At 34.3% G+C, this 19,604-nt stretch overlaps 1 protein-coding gene across 5 annotated transcripts in view; it reads right to left on the bottom strand.

Moving 5' to 3' along the window:
* LOC143247839 (homeobox protein extradenticle-like) overlaps positions 1–19,604 on the bottom strand; it is a 127,249-nt gene that overhangs the window by 40,995 nt on the left and 66,650 nt on the right. For all 5 annotated transcript variants that reach the window (XM_076496365.1, XM_076496366.1, XM_076496364.1 and 2 more), the window contains exons 2-3: positions 9,619–9,869; positions 2,980–3,170 (exon numbers count right to left, since the gene is read on the bottom strand). In XM_076496365.1, the coding sequence (XP_076352480.1) occupies positions 2,980–3,170; positions 9,619–9,869 (442 nt within the window). The remainder of the gene's footprint in view (positions 1–2,979; positions 3,171–9,618; positions 9,870–19,604) is intronic.

The following is a 19,604-nucleotide window of genomic DNA, read 5'->3' on the forward strand; positions in this document are numbered from 1 at the left end:
ATCTTTAGTATCAATAGGTAACAGTTAAAATTATGGTTTTTTGTCACTAGGTGTTACCGTTTTTTGTTTTTTTTTAAATTAGGCCTAGGTTTCTAATTTTAAAATATTAAAAAACAGTTGTAAGTGAGCTTGAAACATTTTGAGACAACTATTTACAGAAAACAAAATCTTTAATTCCTGGAACAAAATTTCTATTTAATGTTAACTACAAATACTTTAATATTTATAAAGATTGCTTTATTTTGTATTTATTATTAGAATGTTCCATCAGTTTAACACTAACAAAGAGGATTATTCATTTTATGTTTGGTTAAATCAAACTTATCAAATTTTTTGTGGTTGATTTATATTTATTAAGTATAAATTTTAAATTTCTAAAAAAAAACAGTTTTTAGAATTATAGGCCCTCAAGGCCTGGCATGGCCAAGCGCGTAAGGCGTGCGACTCGTAATCTGATGGTCGCGTGTTCGTGCCAAACATGCTCGCCCTCCCAGCCGTGGGGACATTATAATGTGACGGTCAATCCCACTATTCGTTGGTAAAAGAGTAGCCCAAGAGTTGGCGGTGGGTGGTGATGACTAGCTGCCTTCCCTCTAGTCTTACATTGCTAAATTAAGGACGGCTAGCACAGATAGCCCTCGTGTAGCTATGTGCGAAATTCCAAAACAAACAAACAAACAATAGGCCCTCAAACAAGTGGTAAGTTATATTCTGGAAAAAATATTTTCTAAAAAACATAATCAAAGAGATTAATTCATATAAAGTGTAATAATACCAGTTGAAAAATATTTGACTTAGGTTTACATATGAGAATGTGATAATATACTATCAAGTACCAGTACACCAACAGAAGTGAAACAACAGAAAAACATCAACAAGTTCCTGACAATATACTATCAAGTATCAGTACACCAACAGAAGTGAAACAACAGAAAAACATCAACAAGTTCCTGACAATATACTATCAAGTACCAGTACACCAACAGAAGTGAAACAACAGAAAAACATCAACAAGCTCCTGACAATATACTATCAAGTATCAGTACACCAACAGAAGTGAAACAACAGAAAAACATCAACAAGTTCCTGACAATATACTATCAAGTACCAGTATACCAACAGAAGTGAAACAACAGAAAAACATCAACAAGTTCCTGACAATATACTATCAAGTACCAGTACACCAACAGAAGTGAAACAACAGAAAAACATCAACAAGTTCCTGACAATATACTATCAAGTACCAGTACACCAACAGAAGTGAAACAACAGAAAAACATCAACAAATTCCTCACAATATACTATCAAGTACCAGTACACCAACAGAAGTGAAACAACAGAAAAACATCAACAAGTTCCTGACAATATACTATCAAGTACCAGTACACCAACAGAAGTGAAACAACAGAAAAACATCAACAAGCTCCTGACAATATACTATCAAGTATCAGTATACCAACAGAAGTGAAACAACAGAAAAACATCAACAAGTTCCTGACAATATACTATCAAGTACCAGTACACCAACAGAAGTGAAACAACAGAAAAACATCAACAAGTTCCTGACAATATACTATCAAGTATCAGTACACCAACAGAAGTGAAACAACAGAAAAACATCAACAAGTTCCTGACAATATACTATCAAGTATCAGTACACCAACAGAAGTGAAACAACAGAAAACATCAACAAGTTCCTGACAATATACTATCAAGTACCAGTATACCAACAGAAGTGAAACAACAGAAAACATCAACAAGTTCCTGACAATATACTATCAAGTACCAGTACACCAACAGAAGTGAAACAACAGAAAACATCAACAAGTTCCTGACAATATACTATCAAGTACCAGTACACCAACAGAAGTGAAACAACAGAAAAACATCAACAAGTTCCTGACAATATACTATCAAGTACCAGTACACCAACAGAAGTGAAACAACAGAAAAACATCAACAAATTCCTCACAATATACTATCAAGTACCAGTACACCAACAGAAGTGAAACAACAGAAAAACATCAACAAGTTCCTGACAATATACTATCAAGTACCAGTACACCAACAGAAGTGATACAACAGAAAAACATCAACAAATTCCTGACAATATACAATCAAGTATCAGTACACCAACAGAAGTGAAACAACAGAAAAACATCAACTATTTACCAACAGGATAAGTTGCACATGAAATAAACAAAAGACTTTTTGCCCCATCGTGATTGGTATGTTATTCATTTCGAAATAAAGGCAGGCTACAAAAAATACATAATATGAAGAGAAACCTAATAAAATGATTTAGATTATCTTAAGCATTATACACTATCGACACTTTTGTAGCAGACAAATGTTTCTTCTCATGAAGTGTACTGGGAAATAGTAAAGACAGTAAAGAATAAAGATGCGCATGGATCTTCACAGCTCATATTGAACTTGAAGGGTAAAACTAATTATTTACGACAAAAAAAAGAAATAAAGAAAACTTTCTCTGATTATTTATCATGTTTTTGATGTTACGTCAAAGTATTTACATAAGGTAAACGTTAAAATAATTTTCCTAATTCAAATAAAGTATTATACTCAACAAAGCTCTTTTAAATGTAATTTAGGCCTAAAAATAGGCTTAGCGAAATGCATTTTAAAGTTTGAAATTAACTACTATGTCTGTTGTGTCTCGGCTGCCCCGATGGGCTCTGGTATCTGTCGAAAGGTCTCGTTGGCAGTGGATACATCAGACATACATAATGTAGTTGACATGTGGTTATTCATTCTTCTTTACTTTCACTCGTTTGTAGTATTTAGGCTCGAAAAAAAGGCTTAGCAAATAACACATGCTTGAACATGAGGGTTTGTGTTACGTTAACCACAGGTATAACTTATGTAAAATAATATATAACAACTGGCAATCATGTATTTTGTAGATCTGTTTGTTTAAATTGTTAAGAAGCGTTATGCCAAGATTGGTTGCAGACAAACCTAGCATCCAAAAACCTGGATCTCAGGATCATGACTGCTTCGCACGTGCTCTGTTTCAGCTGGACTTGGATCGAGTTGAACTTCCGATGAATTATATGAACCATCCGTTCGATTTCTTTAGCCGTGATTGGTCGACTACGACTCTGTTCTCTTAACAGGTTCATAACGTGGGCTGTAAATTCACTACACGCCTATAGGGAAAAAAAATAAACTTTCTGGAAGTCACATAAGTTTAATCGAGCCTTAATTAACAGAAACTTATAAACCTTTCTGGATAAATTAACCACACATAATAAACGTGGATAACATTGTCACTGAACTACTGTTCTAGCATATTTACTACAACTTTCGTTTTTAAACAATGTTAAAATATATATGTAAAAAACGGCTCGTTTGGGTTGAGAAAATATTTTTACGTGGAGGAGCGAACAACGTTTAGACCTTCTTCGGTCATCGTCAGGTTCACATAGAAAGTTCTCTACAAGTGGGTTTTCTCATTATCAGTGATTAATATTAAAAATTGTATAATAGTTACAAACGATAAAAACTGCCATAATTGAAACATCTTGAATAAATAAAATATATAGAAATTTCTACACTTTCAACAAGAACAAAGAAATTTAGTAAAAACTGAATTTCAACAAACTTAGTGCCTTTGTTCGATACAATTAAGTTTCACCTGACTTACTGTTTTCCTCCAATACGACTGGATTTAACTAGATGTAGCGGTTTTCAGTAAGTTAAAGATGCTCTTAATAACTTCATCATTATTATCAAGTTGAAAACCACACATACCAGACAAGAGGGGAAACAGCCGACAAAGACCGCCCACAATTGGGCTATTCTAACCGAACAGTGTAATTAATCGTCACATAACATTATCATCCTTCTGAAACACACACATAGCTAAAAGAACAAGCGTGTTCGAACCCGTGACTCACAGATTGTGAGAAACCACTAGGGAAAGTCATTTCAAGCCACTTAACAGCAGCCTATAGGCATCTGTAATAGTTTAAACAGCAACCTATAGGCATGTGTAATAGTTTAAACAGCAACCTATAGCATCTGTAATAGTATAAACAGCAACCTATAGGCAGCTCTGTAATAGTTTAAACAGCAACCTATAGGCATCTGTAATAGTTTAAACAGCAACCTATAAGCATCTCTGTAATAGTTTAAACAGCAACCTATAGGCATCTCTGTAATAGTTTAAACAGCAACCTATAGGCATCTGTAATAGTTTAAACAGCAACCTACAGGCATCTGTAATAGTTTAAACAGTAACCTATAGGCATCTGTAATAGTTTAAAATTAAAGTGATCTCTGTATTTAGAGCTATTAGTGACCTAGGTTAAATGATCTATATTTGAAGCATCAGTTCTTACTTATTCAAGTCTCAAAACTGCACGAACTTTCTGGTAAATATTAAAAGATTATTTTAACCTTAAAACTGAAACAAAAATCGAATATTAAGCACGTGTTTTGTTAAGTGTTCAACTTTGTAAAGCACCTAATAATATCTGAACTTGTAATTTGCGTGTTTCCTACTGGTTCGTGATCGTACATCCGAAGGGTCCACGTTTTGTGTTCCGATGCCACAAAACGCGCTCGTAACTTCACGACCGTTGGTGCATTATAAAAGTGGCAGTCAAATTCCGCTATTTGATTACAGAAGCTCCACAGTTAGCGGTAGGTGCTGGTGACTACTTGACTTTTTGTCCTTTTTGGCCCGCGTGTTGTTCTGCACAAAATATCCAATGCAAACAAACGTTCATTTTTACTTCAAATTATCAACCTATGACAAAGCCTGTGGTGACAAGAAACCCATTTAAAGTACTTTACTACAGATTTCACCCCCCCCCCCAAAAAAAAACAAAAAACGTTTTCTTAATTTTTAACTGCAGAGATTAAAAAAAAAAAACATAAATAAACCACTAGCGCCCTCTTTACATTCAAACTGAAGTGTAGTCGAGACTTCTGGGTAGATGAATGAAGGATAGTGAATCTCAACGTCATCAAACCGTTCGTTGCAACCTTTCACGAGCCACGTTCCAACACCACTCTATTAACATTCAATTCGCACGTAAATAAAACGTGAATTTAAGTACCTACTTTACAAGCATCAGTTATTTTAGTCCCTATCAAACAGTAGAGTCACACAAACTCATCACTCTAAAGAAAAGCCAGCACGAGTTTTGTGAAGTCCCGACTTGTTTGTTTAATAACCATTCATTCTCAGTATACGTGATATCCTAGTAGGATTTAAGTTTGTTAGAAGTTTAGGGTCACGATTTTTTTTTATAAGTCTGCGAATCCTTACGAAAACAGATTTAAATAAACAAGTGCTGGTCTGATATACAGAAGAAGTAGGGTCATATTAATATCATTTTGATTCCAAATTACGTTTACTATTCGTTTGTTTGTTCAATTTTCGTGCCAAGCCACTCGAAGACTGTCTGCGCTAACAATCCTCAATCAACAGACAGCTAGTCATCACCGCTCACCATCAGCTCTGGGCTACTCTTTTACCAACGAGTAGTGGGGCTGACCGTCACATCGTAATGCTCCTACGACTGAAATGAGACGAGTGTGTTCGGCGAGAGGTTTCGGTCCCGTGACTCAGGCCTAACTTGTAATCAACTTATTAAAAAAAAAAACACGTGTTAATGAATCTTTTACATTTCTGGTACCAGCTTTGAAAACGTCATGTTTGAGAACGTAAATGTCTCTAACTTCTATCTTCTGCGAAATTACCTAATTATAATAACATGCGTAGCAGCCGTGAGACTTACGAGGCCCTAATATTAAAAACGGAAGTTTAAAATCTGTTTCGAAAGTTTCTATGATACACTTTAAATCACCTAAAATTTAAGTCGTGCCTAGATCCATTCAACTGACCGATTTCCTTCTTTAAGACATGAATTATTCATTATATTTTCATGCGAAATTACCATAGTAGATATTTCTCAACACGAGTACAAATATACATAACAAAACACACACGTGTCCCTCCGTGTTTACACGAACATGCACACTCACTGAACTAAACAAAATCGCACGTGATTAATAGCAGTTATCCGGATTTAAGCGATAACGCACCGAGAAGAATCCGAAGGTTTCACGAATTCGTCCACAATGAGCAAAGAAAGATGACTCATGTGAAGACGCCAAGTAAGAATGCGATTATAACTCCAGACCAAAGGTTAGATATTTTAAAAACGTGCTTTTGGTAGGAAGTTAAGAAAATATTACACTCTGAATTGAATGCTGAGATGGTTCCTTGTCTTTCGAGAAGATATAAATTGGAATAACTGGTATATAAATTGGAATAGCTTTCTGATATAAAGATAACTATAATATCCATGCTTTACAGAGTTTTGTATCGTAATTATCAAGGTTTATTAATTCAACTCTGAACAGCTGGCCAGGTGGTTAGGGCGCTTGACTCGTTATCTGAGGGTCGTGAGTTCGAGTCCCTGTCTCACAAAACATGCTCGCCCTTTCAGCCGTAGGGGCATTATAATTTAACAGTCAAACCCACTAACCATTGGTAAAAGCTTAGCGCAAGAGCTGACGGTTGGTGGTAATGACTTTTCTTTAGCCTTTCACAACTAAAATAAGGACGGCTAGCGTAGATAGTCCTCGTGCAGATTTGCGCGAAAATAAAAACAAACTCAACAGGCACCTTCACCCTGACATGTAACATGAGCATATCGAAACAAAAATGTCTGTTTGTTTACATATTCTGTCCGTCCACCAACTGATCTGACTGTAAGTCGTTTGTCTGTCTAGATAACTCAGAAAATACTTTCGGTAAACACTGGCACAATTTATCTTAGCCTCGCTGGACATTATACAAATCTTGAGTGACCACTAGCCCTTCAGTACATCAGAATAAGATCCGAGTCCTAACAAAGGTCACAACCACAAAAGGGTTACTGTATCTCGGCATGTTACTAACGGTCGAAAGAGAACCACATACAGACAGGATCATATCTATAAAAACAGTCTCTGGGAGAAAGGAGGATTTGAAATATCTACACAAGCTGAAAAGCAAACAGAACACGTACGACGCTGAAAAGGTTCTTTCAAAACTGAGGTTCGCAGATAAAAAAATATATATATCAAAAGAAAAAACACGACAAAGTCTTTTCGTGACAGAACCGTAACGAGTAGTAATGAATAATTTTGTTACAGAAAATTTACTCTAAGACGATAATCGGTTCACAAAATATTATCTACAAGTTTCGGAGAGAACCAATAAAAGTTACACTTAACCCTAAATACAAACAACTAAATGACCTACTACATAATGGACTATCTGTGCTGTGCCTGAAGTGAGATATCGAAAATCGATTTGCTAGCATTATAGGCCTTCAGACACTTACCTCTGAGCCACTAGGGGCTCTGTAAATTTTAACTTCAGTTAAATGATTTAAGGAAAAAGCAGTTTTGAAATCTCCATTTCTTGGTGTTTATTTCAGCTTACTGCTTAAGAGCAAAAATACACAACGAGATATTTACATTTCGTCCACCGTAGGGATCGAACCTCGAATTTAATAATCCCTCAAGCTTACCGCTGATACACCGGATTATAAGTGAAAACATCATTTGGTATAACACAAGAGTGTAATTAGAGAGATAAAGTAATTTAACAAAACAACTTATTGCAAAGTTAAAATAGAATCAAATGAATAAATATCGAGTTATAATAAATGTTTCCCGCCACAAGAGAAACCTTTCAATTACTAAGATAGGGCAAGTCTGTAACACCCACTACTTGGCAACTTGGTTGACAGCAAAAATTACATTAAAAACGTATTTATAGCACAGATAGCAAGATTATCTGGTGGTATTCTTAATCTGGAGCTGAAGACAAAAAGGAAGTCAAACCAGTCAGTCAAACCCTAAGCTAATAGATTGAATGTTACTCTTATTACCAACACACGACCCCCAAAATTACAGAGTTCGATTTGGTGGCAGCGGGATACGAGCCATGGATCTCGGATCCACAGTCCGACACGTTATTAACTAGGCCACATCTGGACCACCTCTACACGTTCGTCCAACAAAAATGAACAAATCAAGTTAGATTTAGTATTGGTTTTAAAATTCCACTTTTGAAACGCCTACTTGAAATCCGTCTAGCCAATGTTCCTACATCTTATAAGTTAAAGAAAATTAAAGTATAATTTTTTAAAATTATTTCAGCCATTTAAACCCCCCCCCCCGCTGGTACAGCGGTAACTCTCCAGATTTAAAACGCTAAAATTAGGGGTTCTATTTCCCTCGGTGGGCATAGCAGAAAGCCCGATGTGGCTTTGCTATTAGAAAATCACACACCCATTTATAACTTCTACCGTACTGGACATTTTAGGACAAGTTAATTAAATAAAAATGGTACTTAATTTGCTTAATAAAATATTAACTGTGCCCTCATGTGAGTGTTTTTATAACTATAATTAGAAAATCTTATATGTTCTTTCTAACACTGAATTAGTGTGAAATGTTAAGTAAAACCCTTTCTTTATGATGATAAATAAACAATTTATACATACACACATCCGGTTGGTTAATCTGGTAAAGAAAATTTATCAATAACAAAGTCGTTGTTTTATTTTTTTACCGACAAAATCTAATTATTCTAGTCACTTCATTATCTCAGGGACTGTAACCATGGTAACATACAAGAGAGACCATTTTACACTTACAGTGTTGTTTTTTTCACTTCTCTCCTGTTTAGGTTAGGGTTAATTGTTTTAAATATAAACGATTTTATTATTTCTTTTAAAGCAGGAATTATTCTTTGTGTCGTATATCTTCTAGCAAGATATTTAAGCTCCACAATAATTTATAATATATATAGATTTGTCTTAAGAAAGAAATATTACACATTAACTCCTACGCGACAAAGGGTGTTCAATTTTTCCATTCATACTGAAACGTAACAGTAAAACCCCACTCCAGGCATCGAATTATAAAAGGATATTTAACTTTTCCTTCAAAGCTACGCACAGGAAGTGAAGTGTTTGTTTATTTTTAACTTTACGCAAAGCTACTCGAGGGCTATCTGCACTAGTCGTCCTCAATTTTAAAATGATAGACCAGAGGGAAGGCAGCTAGTAAACACCACCCACCGCCAACGCTTGAGTTACTCTTTTACCAACGAAGAGTGGGACTGGTCGTACATCATAACGCCCCACGGAATAAATCACGAGCACGTTTGGTGACGGAATTCGAATTCGCGTCCCTACAGATTGCGGGTCGAGCGCCCCCTTATCAACATGCCATGCTAGGCTTAAAACAAAGAAACAGTTAGCAGATTAAAAAAAATCAAATAATCAATAATACTTTTAAAGGTGAATAACAAGAAATATACATACTCGTAAGTTTTTCTCTTATGGAGTAAATACAAATGTCATATGGGTTTAAAAGTCCAAAGATTCGTTTATTTATTGAGCAACAAACATACTTTAATGATTGAAAGTTATTCTCGTGTTCACGATGAGACATACTTGCCAAATACAAAGTAAAATAACGCTGAATTTAATCCGAGATTCTTATTGTGCTCGAACTAAAAACAAACAATAATAAAACGCACGAGCATTAGAAATGTTCTCAATTAGGTTCATTCCTCACCTGTTCGTATTTTTCTAGTTCCTGATGATAAATCTGTCTAATCTGTGTTAGCTTTGATCTGTAATCTGAATGTTCTATCGTATGGTCAAGCTGGCCTTCTCCACCAGAGGCCGCTGCCGACGCATTTGTTGCTGCAACAGCGCCTCCACCTTTCTCAGGACCTGTGATTCCCTCCGCTATTAACATGTTATCTAGCCTCATTAACTGTGGATCATGGGGTTCATCTTCTTGTGTGTTACGTAGACTTAGAACTGTGCGAAAAAACATATAGTTTATTAGACTCATCCGTTAATAAAACAACAGTAAAATCTTCACAATTAGCTCAACGGTTCACGGCCCGATATTGCAAACACCTTATTGATAGCATTACAAAATTATTTTAACACATCAAATACTATGAATTTATAAATAAATTTATGTTGCACGTTTAAACCATGTTTTATTCACAACAGTATTAGACAAGCGCCATCTATCGTAGAATTCATAATACCATGCCATAGTTTCACATCAGATGCAATCTGGATAGTTCTTATAAAATGACGCCACCTGAATAATTCTTTATATCATGTGTAGTCTTTATAATATGCAAAGCAATGTAATGTAACAGAGTATTGTATTTGTAACTTGAAAGTCACTGAGACCAAAGTCACAAACTAAACAAAGAATAACCGATAATCAAAACCATTTCAAAATGAAGGTCCACCTTTTGGAAGTTCTTTAAGCTTCTTGTTTTGTAATTCATGTAATGACAAAAGAGATATATTTCTTAGGATTCACTTATAACACTACACATGTAATTACAGATATATCCCTAAGTTCTATTTGTCGTCAGAACATTTATAATATCCTGGTAATAAACATGTACGGCTCGGAAAATAAATGTATAGCCAAACGGATAAGACGTAAGAAGTGGATTAGATGAATATCAAAATTAATATATAGTTCACGTAACAAGTACACAAAGAGAGAGAGTTGAGAAGTGGATTAGATGAATATCAAAATTAATATACAGTTCAGGTAACAAGTACACAAAGTGAGAGAGTTGAGAAGTGGATTAGATGAATATCAAAATTAATATACAGTTCAGGTAACAAGTACACAAAAAAGGAGAGTTGAGAAGTGGATCAGATGAGAATCAAAATTAATATATAGTTCAGGTAACAAGTACACAAAGAGGGTGATTTGAGAAGTGGATTAGATGAGTATCAAAATTAATATACAGTTCAGGTAACAAGTACACAAAGAGGGAGAGTTAAGAAGTGGATCAGATGAGAATCAAAATTAATATACAGTTCAGGTAACAAGTACACAAAGAGGGTGAGTTGAGAAGTGGATTAGATGAGTATCAAAATTAATATACAGTTCAGGTAACAAGTACACAAAGAGGGAGAGTTGAGAAGTGGATCAGATGAGTATCAAAATTAATATACAGTTCAGGTAACAAGTACACAAAGAGGGAGAGTTGAGAAGTGGATCAGATGAGTATCAAAATTAATATACAGTTCAGGTAACAAGTACACAAAGAGGAGAGTTAAGAAGTGGATCAGATGAGTATCAAAATTATATATAGTTCAGGTAACAAGTACACAAAGAGAGAGAGTTGAGAAGTGGATCAGATGAGTATCAAAATTAATATACAGTTCAGGTAACAAGTACACAAAGAGGGTGAGTTAAGAAGTGGATTAGATGAATATCAAAATAAATATATAGTTCAGGTAACAAGTACACAAAGAGGGAGAGTTGAGAAGTGGATTAGATGAATATCAAAATTAATATATAGTTCAGGTAACAAGTACACAAAGAGGGAGAGTTGAGAAGTGGATTAGATGAATATCAAAATTAATATATAGTTCAGGTAACAAGTACACAAGAGGAGAGTTAAGAAGTGGATCAGATGAGTATCAAAATTAATATACAGTTCAGGTAACAAGTACACAAAGAGGGTGAGTTGAAGTGGATCAGATGAGTATCAAAATTAATATACAGTTCAGGTAACAAGTACACAAAGAGGGTGAGTTAAGAAGTGGATCAGATGAGTATCAAAATTAATATATAGTTCAGGTAACAAGTACACAAAGAAGGAGAGTTGAGAAGTGGATCAGATGAGTATCAAAATTAATATACAGTTCAGGTAACAAGTACACAAAAGAGGGATGAGTTAAGAAGTGGATCAGATGAGTATCAAAATTAATATACAGTTCAGGTAACAAGTACACAAAGAGAGTTGAGAAGTGGATTAGATGAGTATCAAAATTAATATACAGTTCAGGTAACAAGTACACAAAGAGGGAGAGTTAAGAAGTGGATCAGATGAGTATCAAAATTAATATACAGTTCAGGTAACAAGTACACAAAGAGGGTGAGTTAAGAAGTGGATCAGATGAGTATCAAAATTAATATACAGTTCAGGTAACAAGTACACAAAGAGGGTGAGTTAAGAAGTGGATCAGATGAGTATCAAAATTAATATACAGTTCAGGTAACAAGTACACAAAGAGGGAGAGTTAAGAAGTGGATCAGATGAGTATCAAAATTAATATACAGTTCAGGTAACAAGTACACAAAGAGGGTGAGTTAAGAAGTGGATCAGATGAGTATCAAAATTAATATACAGTTCAGGTAACAAGTACACAAGAGGGTGATTTGAGAAGTGGATTAGATGAGTATCAAAATTAATATACAGTTCAGGTAACAAGTACACAAGAGAGAGTTAAGAAGTGGATCAGATGAGAATCAAAATTAATATACAGTTCAGGTAACAAGTACACAAAGAGGGTGAGTTGAGAAGTGGATCAGATGAGTATCAAAATTAATATACAGTTCAGGTAACAAGTACACAAAGAGGGTGAGTTAAGAAGTGGATCAGATGAGTATCAAAATTAATATATAGTTCAGGTAACAAGTACACAAAGAAGGAGAGTTGAGAAGTGGATCAGATGAGTATCAAAATTAATATACAGTTCAGGTAACAAGTACACAAAGAGGATGAGTTAAGAAGTGGATCAGATGAGTATCAAAATTAATATACAGTTCAGGTAACAAGTACACAAAGAGAGAGAGTTGAGAAGTGGATTAGATGAGTATCAAAATTAATATACAGTTCAGGTAACAAGTACACAAAGAGGGAGAGTTAAGAAGTGGATCAGATGAGTATCAAAATTAATATACAGTTCAGGTAACAAGTACACAAAGAGGGTGAGTTAAGAAGTGGATCAGATGAGTATCAAAATTAATATACAGTTCAGGTAACAAGTACACAAAAAGAGGGTGAGTTAGAAGTGGATCAGATGAAAATCAAAATTAATATACAGTTCAGGTAACAAGTACACAAGAGGGAGAGTTGAGAAGTGGATCAGATGAGAATCAAAATTAATATACAGTTCAGGTAACAAGTACACAAAGAGGAGAGTTAAGAAGTGGATCAGATGAGTATCAAAATTAATATACAGTTCAGGTAACAAGTACACAAGAGGGAGAGTTAAGAAGTGGATCAGATGAGTATCAAAAATTAATATACAGTTCAGGTAACAAGTACACAAGAGGAGAGTTAAGAAGTGGATCAGATGAGAATCAAAATTAATATACAGTTCAGGTAACAAGTACACAAGAGGGAGAGTTAAGAAGTGGATCAGATGAGTATCAAAATTAATATACAGTTCAGGTAACAAGTACACAAGAGGGTGAGTTAAGAAGTGGATCAGATGAGTATCAAAATTAATATACAGTTCAGGTAACAAGTACACAAGAGGGAGTGATTTGAAGTGGATTAGATGAGTATCAAAATTAATATATAGTTCAGGTAACAAGTACACAAGAGGGAGAGTTAAGTGGATCAGATGAGCATCAAAATTAATATATAGTTCAGGTAACAAGTACACAAGAGGGTGAGTTGAGAAGTGGATTAGATGAGTATCAAAATTAATATACAGTTCAGGTAACAAGTACACAAAGAGGGAGAGTTGAGAAGTGGATCAGATGAGTATCAAAATTAATATACAGTTCAGGTAACAAGTACACAAAGAGGGAGAGTTGAGAAGTGGATCAGATGAGTATCAAAATTAATATACAGTTCAGGTAACAAGTACACAAAGAGGGTGAGTTGAGAAGTGGATCAGATGAGTATCAAAATTAATATACAGTTCAGGTAACAAGTACACAAGAGGAGAGTTAAGAAGTGGATCAGATGAGTATCAAAATTAATATACAGTTCAGGTAACAAGTACACAAGAGAGGAGAGTTAAGAAGTGGATCAGATGAGAATCAAAATTAATATACAGTTCAGGTAACAAGTACACAAGAGGGAGAGTTAAGAAGTGGATCAGATGAGTATCAAAATTAATATACAGTTCAGGTAACAAGTACACAAGAGGGTGAGTTAAGAAGTGGATCAGATGAGTATCAAAATTAATATACAGTTCAGGTAACAAGTACACAAGAGGAGAGTTGAGAAGTGGATCAGATGAGTATCAAAATTAATATATAGTTCAGGTAACAAGTACACAAAGAGGGTGATTTGAGAAGTGGATTAGATGAGTATCAAAATTAATATACAGTTCAGGTAACAAGTACACAAAGAGAGAGAGTTGAGAAGTGGATTAGATGAATATCAAAATTAATATACAGTTCAGGTAACAAGTACACAAAAAAGGAGAGTTGAGAAGTGGATCAGATGAGAATCAAAATTAATATATAGTTCACGTAACAAGTACACAAAGAGAGAGAGTTGAGAAGTGGATTAGATGAATATCAAAATTAATATACAGTTCAGGTAACAAGTACACAAGAGGAGAGTTGAAGTGGATTAGATGAATATCAAAATTAATATACAGTTCAGGTAACAAGTACACAAGAGGGTGAGTTAAGAAGTGGATTAGATGAATATCAAAATTAATATATAGTTCAGGTAACAAGTACACAAGAGGGAGAGTTGAAGTGGATTAGATGAATATCAAAATTAATATACAGTTCAGGTAACAAGTACACAAAGAGGGTGAGTTAAGAAGTGGATTAGATGAATATCAAAATTAATATATAGTTCAGGTAACAAGTACACAAAGAGGAGAGTTAAGAAGTGGATTAGATGAATATCAAAATTAATATATAGTTCAGGTAACAAGTACACAAAGAAAGGAGAGTAGAAGTGGATCAGATGAGAATCAAAATTAATATACAGTTCAGGTAACAAGTACACAAAGAGGAGAGTTAAGAAGTGGATCAGATGAGTATCAAAATTAATATACAGTTCAGGTAACAAGTACACAAGAGGGTGAGTTAAGAAGTGGATCAGATGAGTATCAAAATTAATATACAGTTCAGGTAACAAGTACACAAGAGAGAGAGTTAAGAAGTGGATTAGATGAATATCAAAATTAATATATAGTTCAGGTAACAAGTACACAAAGAGAGAGAGTTAAGAAGTGGATTAGATGAATATCAAAATTAATATATAGTTCAGGTAACAAGTACACAAAGAGGGAGAGTTAAGAAGTGGATTAGATGAATATCAAAATTAATATACAGTTCAGGTAACAAGTACACAAAGAGGGAGAGTTAAGAAGTGGATCAGATGAGTATCAAAATTAATATACAGTTCAGGTAACAAGTACACAAGAGGAGAGTTAAGAAGTGGATCAGATGAGTATCAAAATTAATATACAGTTCAGGTAACAAGTACACAAAGAGGGTGAGTTGAGAAGTGGATCAGATGAGTATCAAAATTAATATACAGTTCAGGTAACAAGTACACAAAGAGGGTGAGTTGAGAAGTGGATCAGATGAGTATCAAAATTAATATATAGTTCAGGTAACAAGTACACAAAGAAGGAGAGTTGAGAAGTGGATCAGATGAGTATCAAAATTAATATACAGTTCAGGTAACAAGTACACAAAGAGAGAGAGTTGAGAAGTGGATTAGATGAGTATCAAAATTAATATACAGTTCAGGTAACAAGTACACAAAGAGGGAGAGTTAAGAAGTGGATCAGATGAGTATCAAAATTAATATACAGTTCAGGTAACAAGTACACAAAGAGGGTGAGTTAAGAAGTGGATCAGATGAGTATCAAAATTAATATACAGTTCAGGTAACAAGTACACAAAGAGGGTGAGTTAAGAAGTGGATCAGATGAGTATCAAAATTAATATACAGTTCAGGTAACAAGTACACAAGAGGAGAGTTAAGAAGTGGATCAGATGAGAATCAAAATTAATATACAGTTCAGGTAACAAGTACACAAAGAGGGAGAGTTAGAAGTGGATCAGATGAGAATCAAAATTAATATACAGTTCAGGTAACAAGTACACAAGAGGAGAGTTAAGAAGTGGATCAGATGAGTATCAAAATTAATATACAGTTCAGGTAACAAGTACACAAGAGGGTGAGTTAAGAAGTGGATCAGATGAGTATCAAAATTAATATATAGTTCAGGTAACAAGTACACAAAGAGGGAGATTTGAGAAGTGGATTAGATGAGTATCAAAATTAATATACAGTTCAGGTAACAAGTACACAAGAGGAGAGTTAAGAAGTGGATCAGATGAGAATCAAAATTAATATACAGTTCAGGTAACAAGTACACAAGAGGGTGAGTTAAGAAGTGGATTAGATGAGTATCAAAATTAATATACAGTTCAGGTAACAAGTACACAAGAGGAGAGTTGAGAAGTGGATCAGATGAGTATCAAAATTAATATACAGTTCAGGTAACAAGTACACAAAGAGGGAGAGTTAAGAAGTGGATCAGATGAGTATCAAAATTAATATACAGTTCAGGTAACAAGTACACAAAGAGGAGAGTTGAGAAGTGGATCAGATGAGTATCAAAATTAATATACAGTTCAGGTAACAAGTACACAAAGAGGGTGAGTTGAGAAGTGGATCAGATGAGTATCAAAATTAATATACAGTTCAGGTAACAAGTACACAAAGAGGGAGAGTTAAGAAGTGGATCAGATGAGTAACAAAATTAATATACAGTTCAGGTAACAAGTACACAAAGAGGGTGAGTTAAGAAGTGGATCAGATGAGTATCAAAATTAATATACAGTTCAGGTAACAAGTACACAAGAGGAGAGTTAAGAAGTGGATCAGATGAGAATCAAAATTAATATACAGTTCAGGTAACAAGTACACAAAGAGGGAGAGTTAAGAAGTGGATCAGATGAGAATCAAAATTAATATACAGTTCAGGTAACAAGTACACAAAGAGGGAGAGTTAAGAAGTGGATCAGATGAGTATCAAAATTAATATACAGTTCAGGTAACAAGTACACAAAGAGGGTGAGTTAAGAAGTGGATCAGATGAGTATCAAAATTAATATACAGTTCAGGTAACAAGTACACAAAGAGGGAGAGTTGAGAAGTGGATCAGATGAGTATCAAAATTAATATATAGTTCAGGTAACAAGTACACAAAGAGGGTGATTTGAGAAGTGGATCAGATGAGTATCAAAATTAATATACAGTTCAGGTAACAAGTACACAAAGAGGGAGAGTTAAGAAGTGGATCAGATGAGAATCAAAATTAATATACAGTTCAGGTAACAAGTACACAAAGAGGGTGAGTTGAGAAGTGGATTAGATGAGTATCAAAATTAATATACAGTTCAGGTAACAAGTACAAAAAGAGGGAGAGTTGAGAAGTGGATCAGATGAGTATCAAAATTAATATACAGTTCAGGTAACAAGTACACAAAGAGGGAGAGTTGAGAAGTGGATCAGATGAGTATCAAAATTAATATACAGTTCAGGTAACAAGTACACAAAGAGGGAGAGTTGAGAAGTGGATCAGATGAGTATCAAAATTAATATACAGTTCAGGTAACAAGTACACAAAGAGGGAGAGTTGAGAAGTGGATCAGATGAGTATCAAAATTAATATACAGTTCAGGTAACAAGTACACAAAGAGGGAGAGTTAAGAAGTGGATCAGATGAAAATCAAAATTAATATATAGTTCAGGTAACAAGTACACAAAGAGGGTGAGTTAAGAAGTGGATCAGATGAGTATCAAAATTAATATACAGTTCAGGTAACAAGTACACAAAGAGAGAGAGTTGAGAAGTGGATTAGATGAGTATCAAAATTAATATACAGTTCAGGTAACAAGTACACAAAGAGAGAGAGTTGAGAAGTGGATTAGATGAGTATCAAAATTAATATACAGTTCAGGTAACAAGTACACAAAGAGGGTGAGTTAAGAAGTGGATTAGATGAATATCAAAATTAATATATAGTTCAGGTAACAAGTACACAAAGAGGGAGAGTTGAGAAGTGGATTAGATGAATATCAAAATTAATATATAGTTCAGGTAACAAGTACACAAAGAAGGAGAGTTGAGAAGTGGATCAGATGAGAATCAAAATTAATATACAGTTCAGGTAACAAGTACACAAAGAGGGAGAGTTAAGAAGTGGATCAGATGAGTATCAAAATTAATATACAGTTCAGGTAACAAGTACACAAAGAGGGTGAGTTAAGAAGTGGATCAGATGAGTATCAAAATTAATATACAGTTCAGGTAACAAGTACACAAAGAGAGAGAGTTGAGAAGTGGATTAGATGAATATCAAAATTAATATACAGTTCAGGTAACAAGTACACAAAGAGGGTGAGTTAAGAAGTGGATCAGATGAATATCAAAATTAATATACAGTTCAGGTAACAAGTACACAAAGAGAGAGAGTTGAGAAGTGGATTAGATGAATATCAAAATTAATATACAGTTCAGGTAACAAGTACACAAAGAGAGAGAGTTGAGAAGTGGATTAGATGAATATCAAAATTAATATACAGTTCAGGTAACAAGTACACAAAGAGGGTGAGTTAAGAAGTGGATCAGATGAGTATCAAAATTAATATACAGTTCAGGTAACAAGTACACAAAGAGAGAGAGTTAAGAAGTGGATTAGATGAGTATCAAAATTAATATATAGTTCAGGTAACAAGTACACAAAGAGGGAGAGTTAAGAAGTGGATTAGATGAGTATCAAAATTAATATACAGTTCAGGTAACAAGTACACAAAGAGGGAGAGTTGAGAAGTGGATTAGATGAATATCAAAATTAATATACAGTTCAGGTAACAAGTAGACAAAGAGAGAGTGTTGAGAAGTGGATTAGATGAATATCAAAATTAATATACAGTTCAGGTAACAAGTACACAAAGAGAGAGAGTTGAGAAGTGGATTAGATGAGTATCAAAATTAATATACAGTTCAGGTAACAAGTACACAAAGAGGGAGAGTTAAGAAGTGGATCAGATGAATATCAAAATTAATATATAGTTCAGGTAACAAGTACACAAAGAGAGAGAGTTGAGAAGTGGATTAGATGAATATCAAAATTAATATACAGTTCAGGTAACAAGTACACAAAGAGGGAGTGTTGAGAAGTGGATTAGATGAATATCAAAATTAATATACAGTTCAGGTAACAAGTACACAAAGAGGGTGAGTTAAGAAGTGGATCAGATGAGTATCAAAATTAATATACAGTTCAGGTAACAAGTACACAAAGAGAGAGAGTTAAGAAGTGGATTAGATGAGTATCAAAATTAATATATAGTTCAGGTAACAAGTACACAAAGAGGGAGAGTTAAGAAGTGGATTAGATGAGTATCAAAATTAATATACAGTTCAGGTAACAAGTACACAAAGAGGGAGAGTTGAGAAGTGGATTAGATGAATATCAAAATTAATATACAGTTCAGGTAACAAGTAGACAAAGAGAGAGTGTTGAGAAGTGGATTAGATGAATATCAAAATTAATATACAGTTCAGGTAACAAGTACACAAAGAGAGAGAGTTGAGAAGTGGATTAGATGAGTATCAAAATTAATATACAGTTCAGGTAACAAGTACACAAAGAGGGAGAGTTAAGAAGTGGATCAGATGAATATCAAAATTAATATATAGTTCAGGTAACAAGTACACAAAGAGAGAGAGTTGAGAAGTGGATTAGATGAATATCAAAATTAATATACAGTT

Source organism: Tachypleus tridentatus, chromosome 3, assembly GCF_004210375.1.
Source record: "Tachypleus tridentatus isolate NWPU-2018 chromosome 3, ASM421037v1, whole genome shotgun sequence".
NCBI classification, from domain to species: domain Eukaryota; kingdom Metazoa; phylum Arthropoda; class Merostomata; order Xiphosura; family Limulidae; genus Tachypleus; species Tachypleus tridentatus.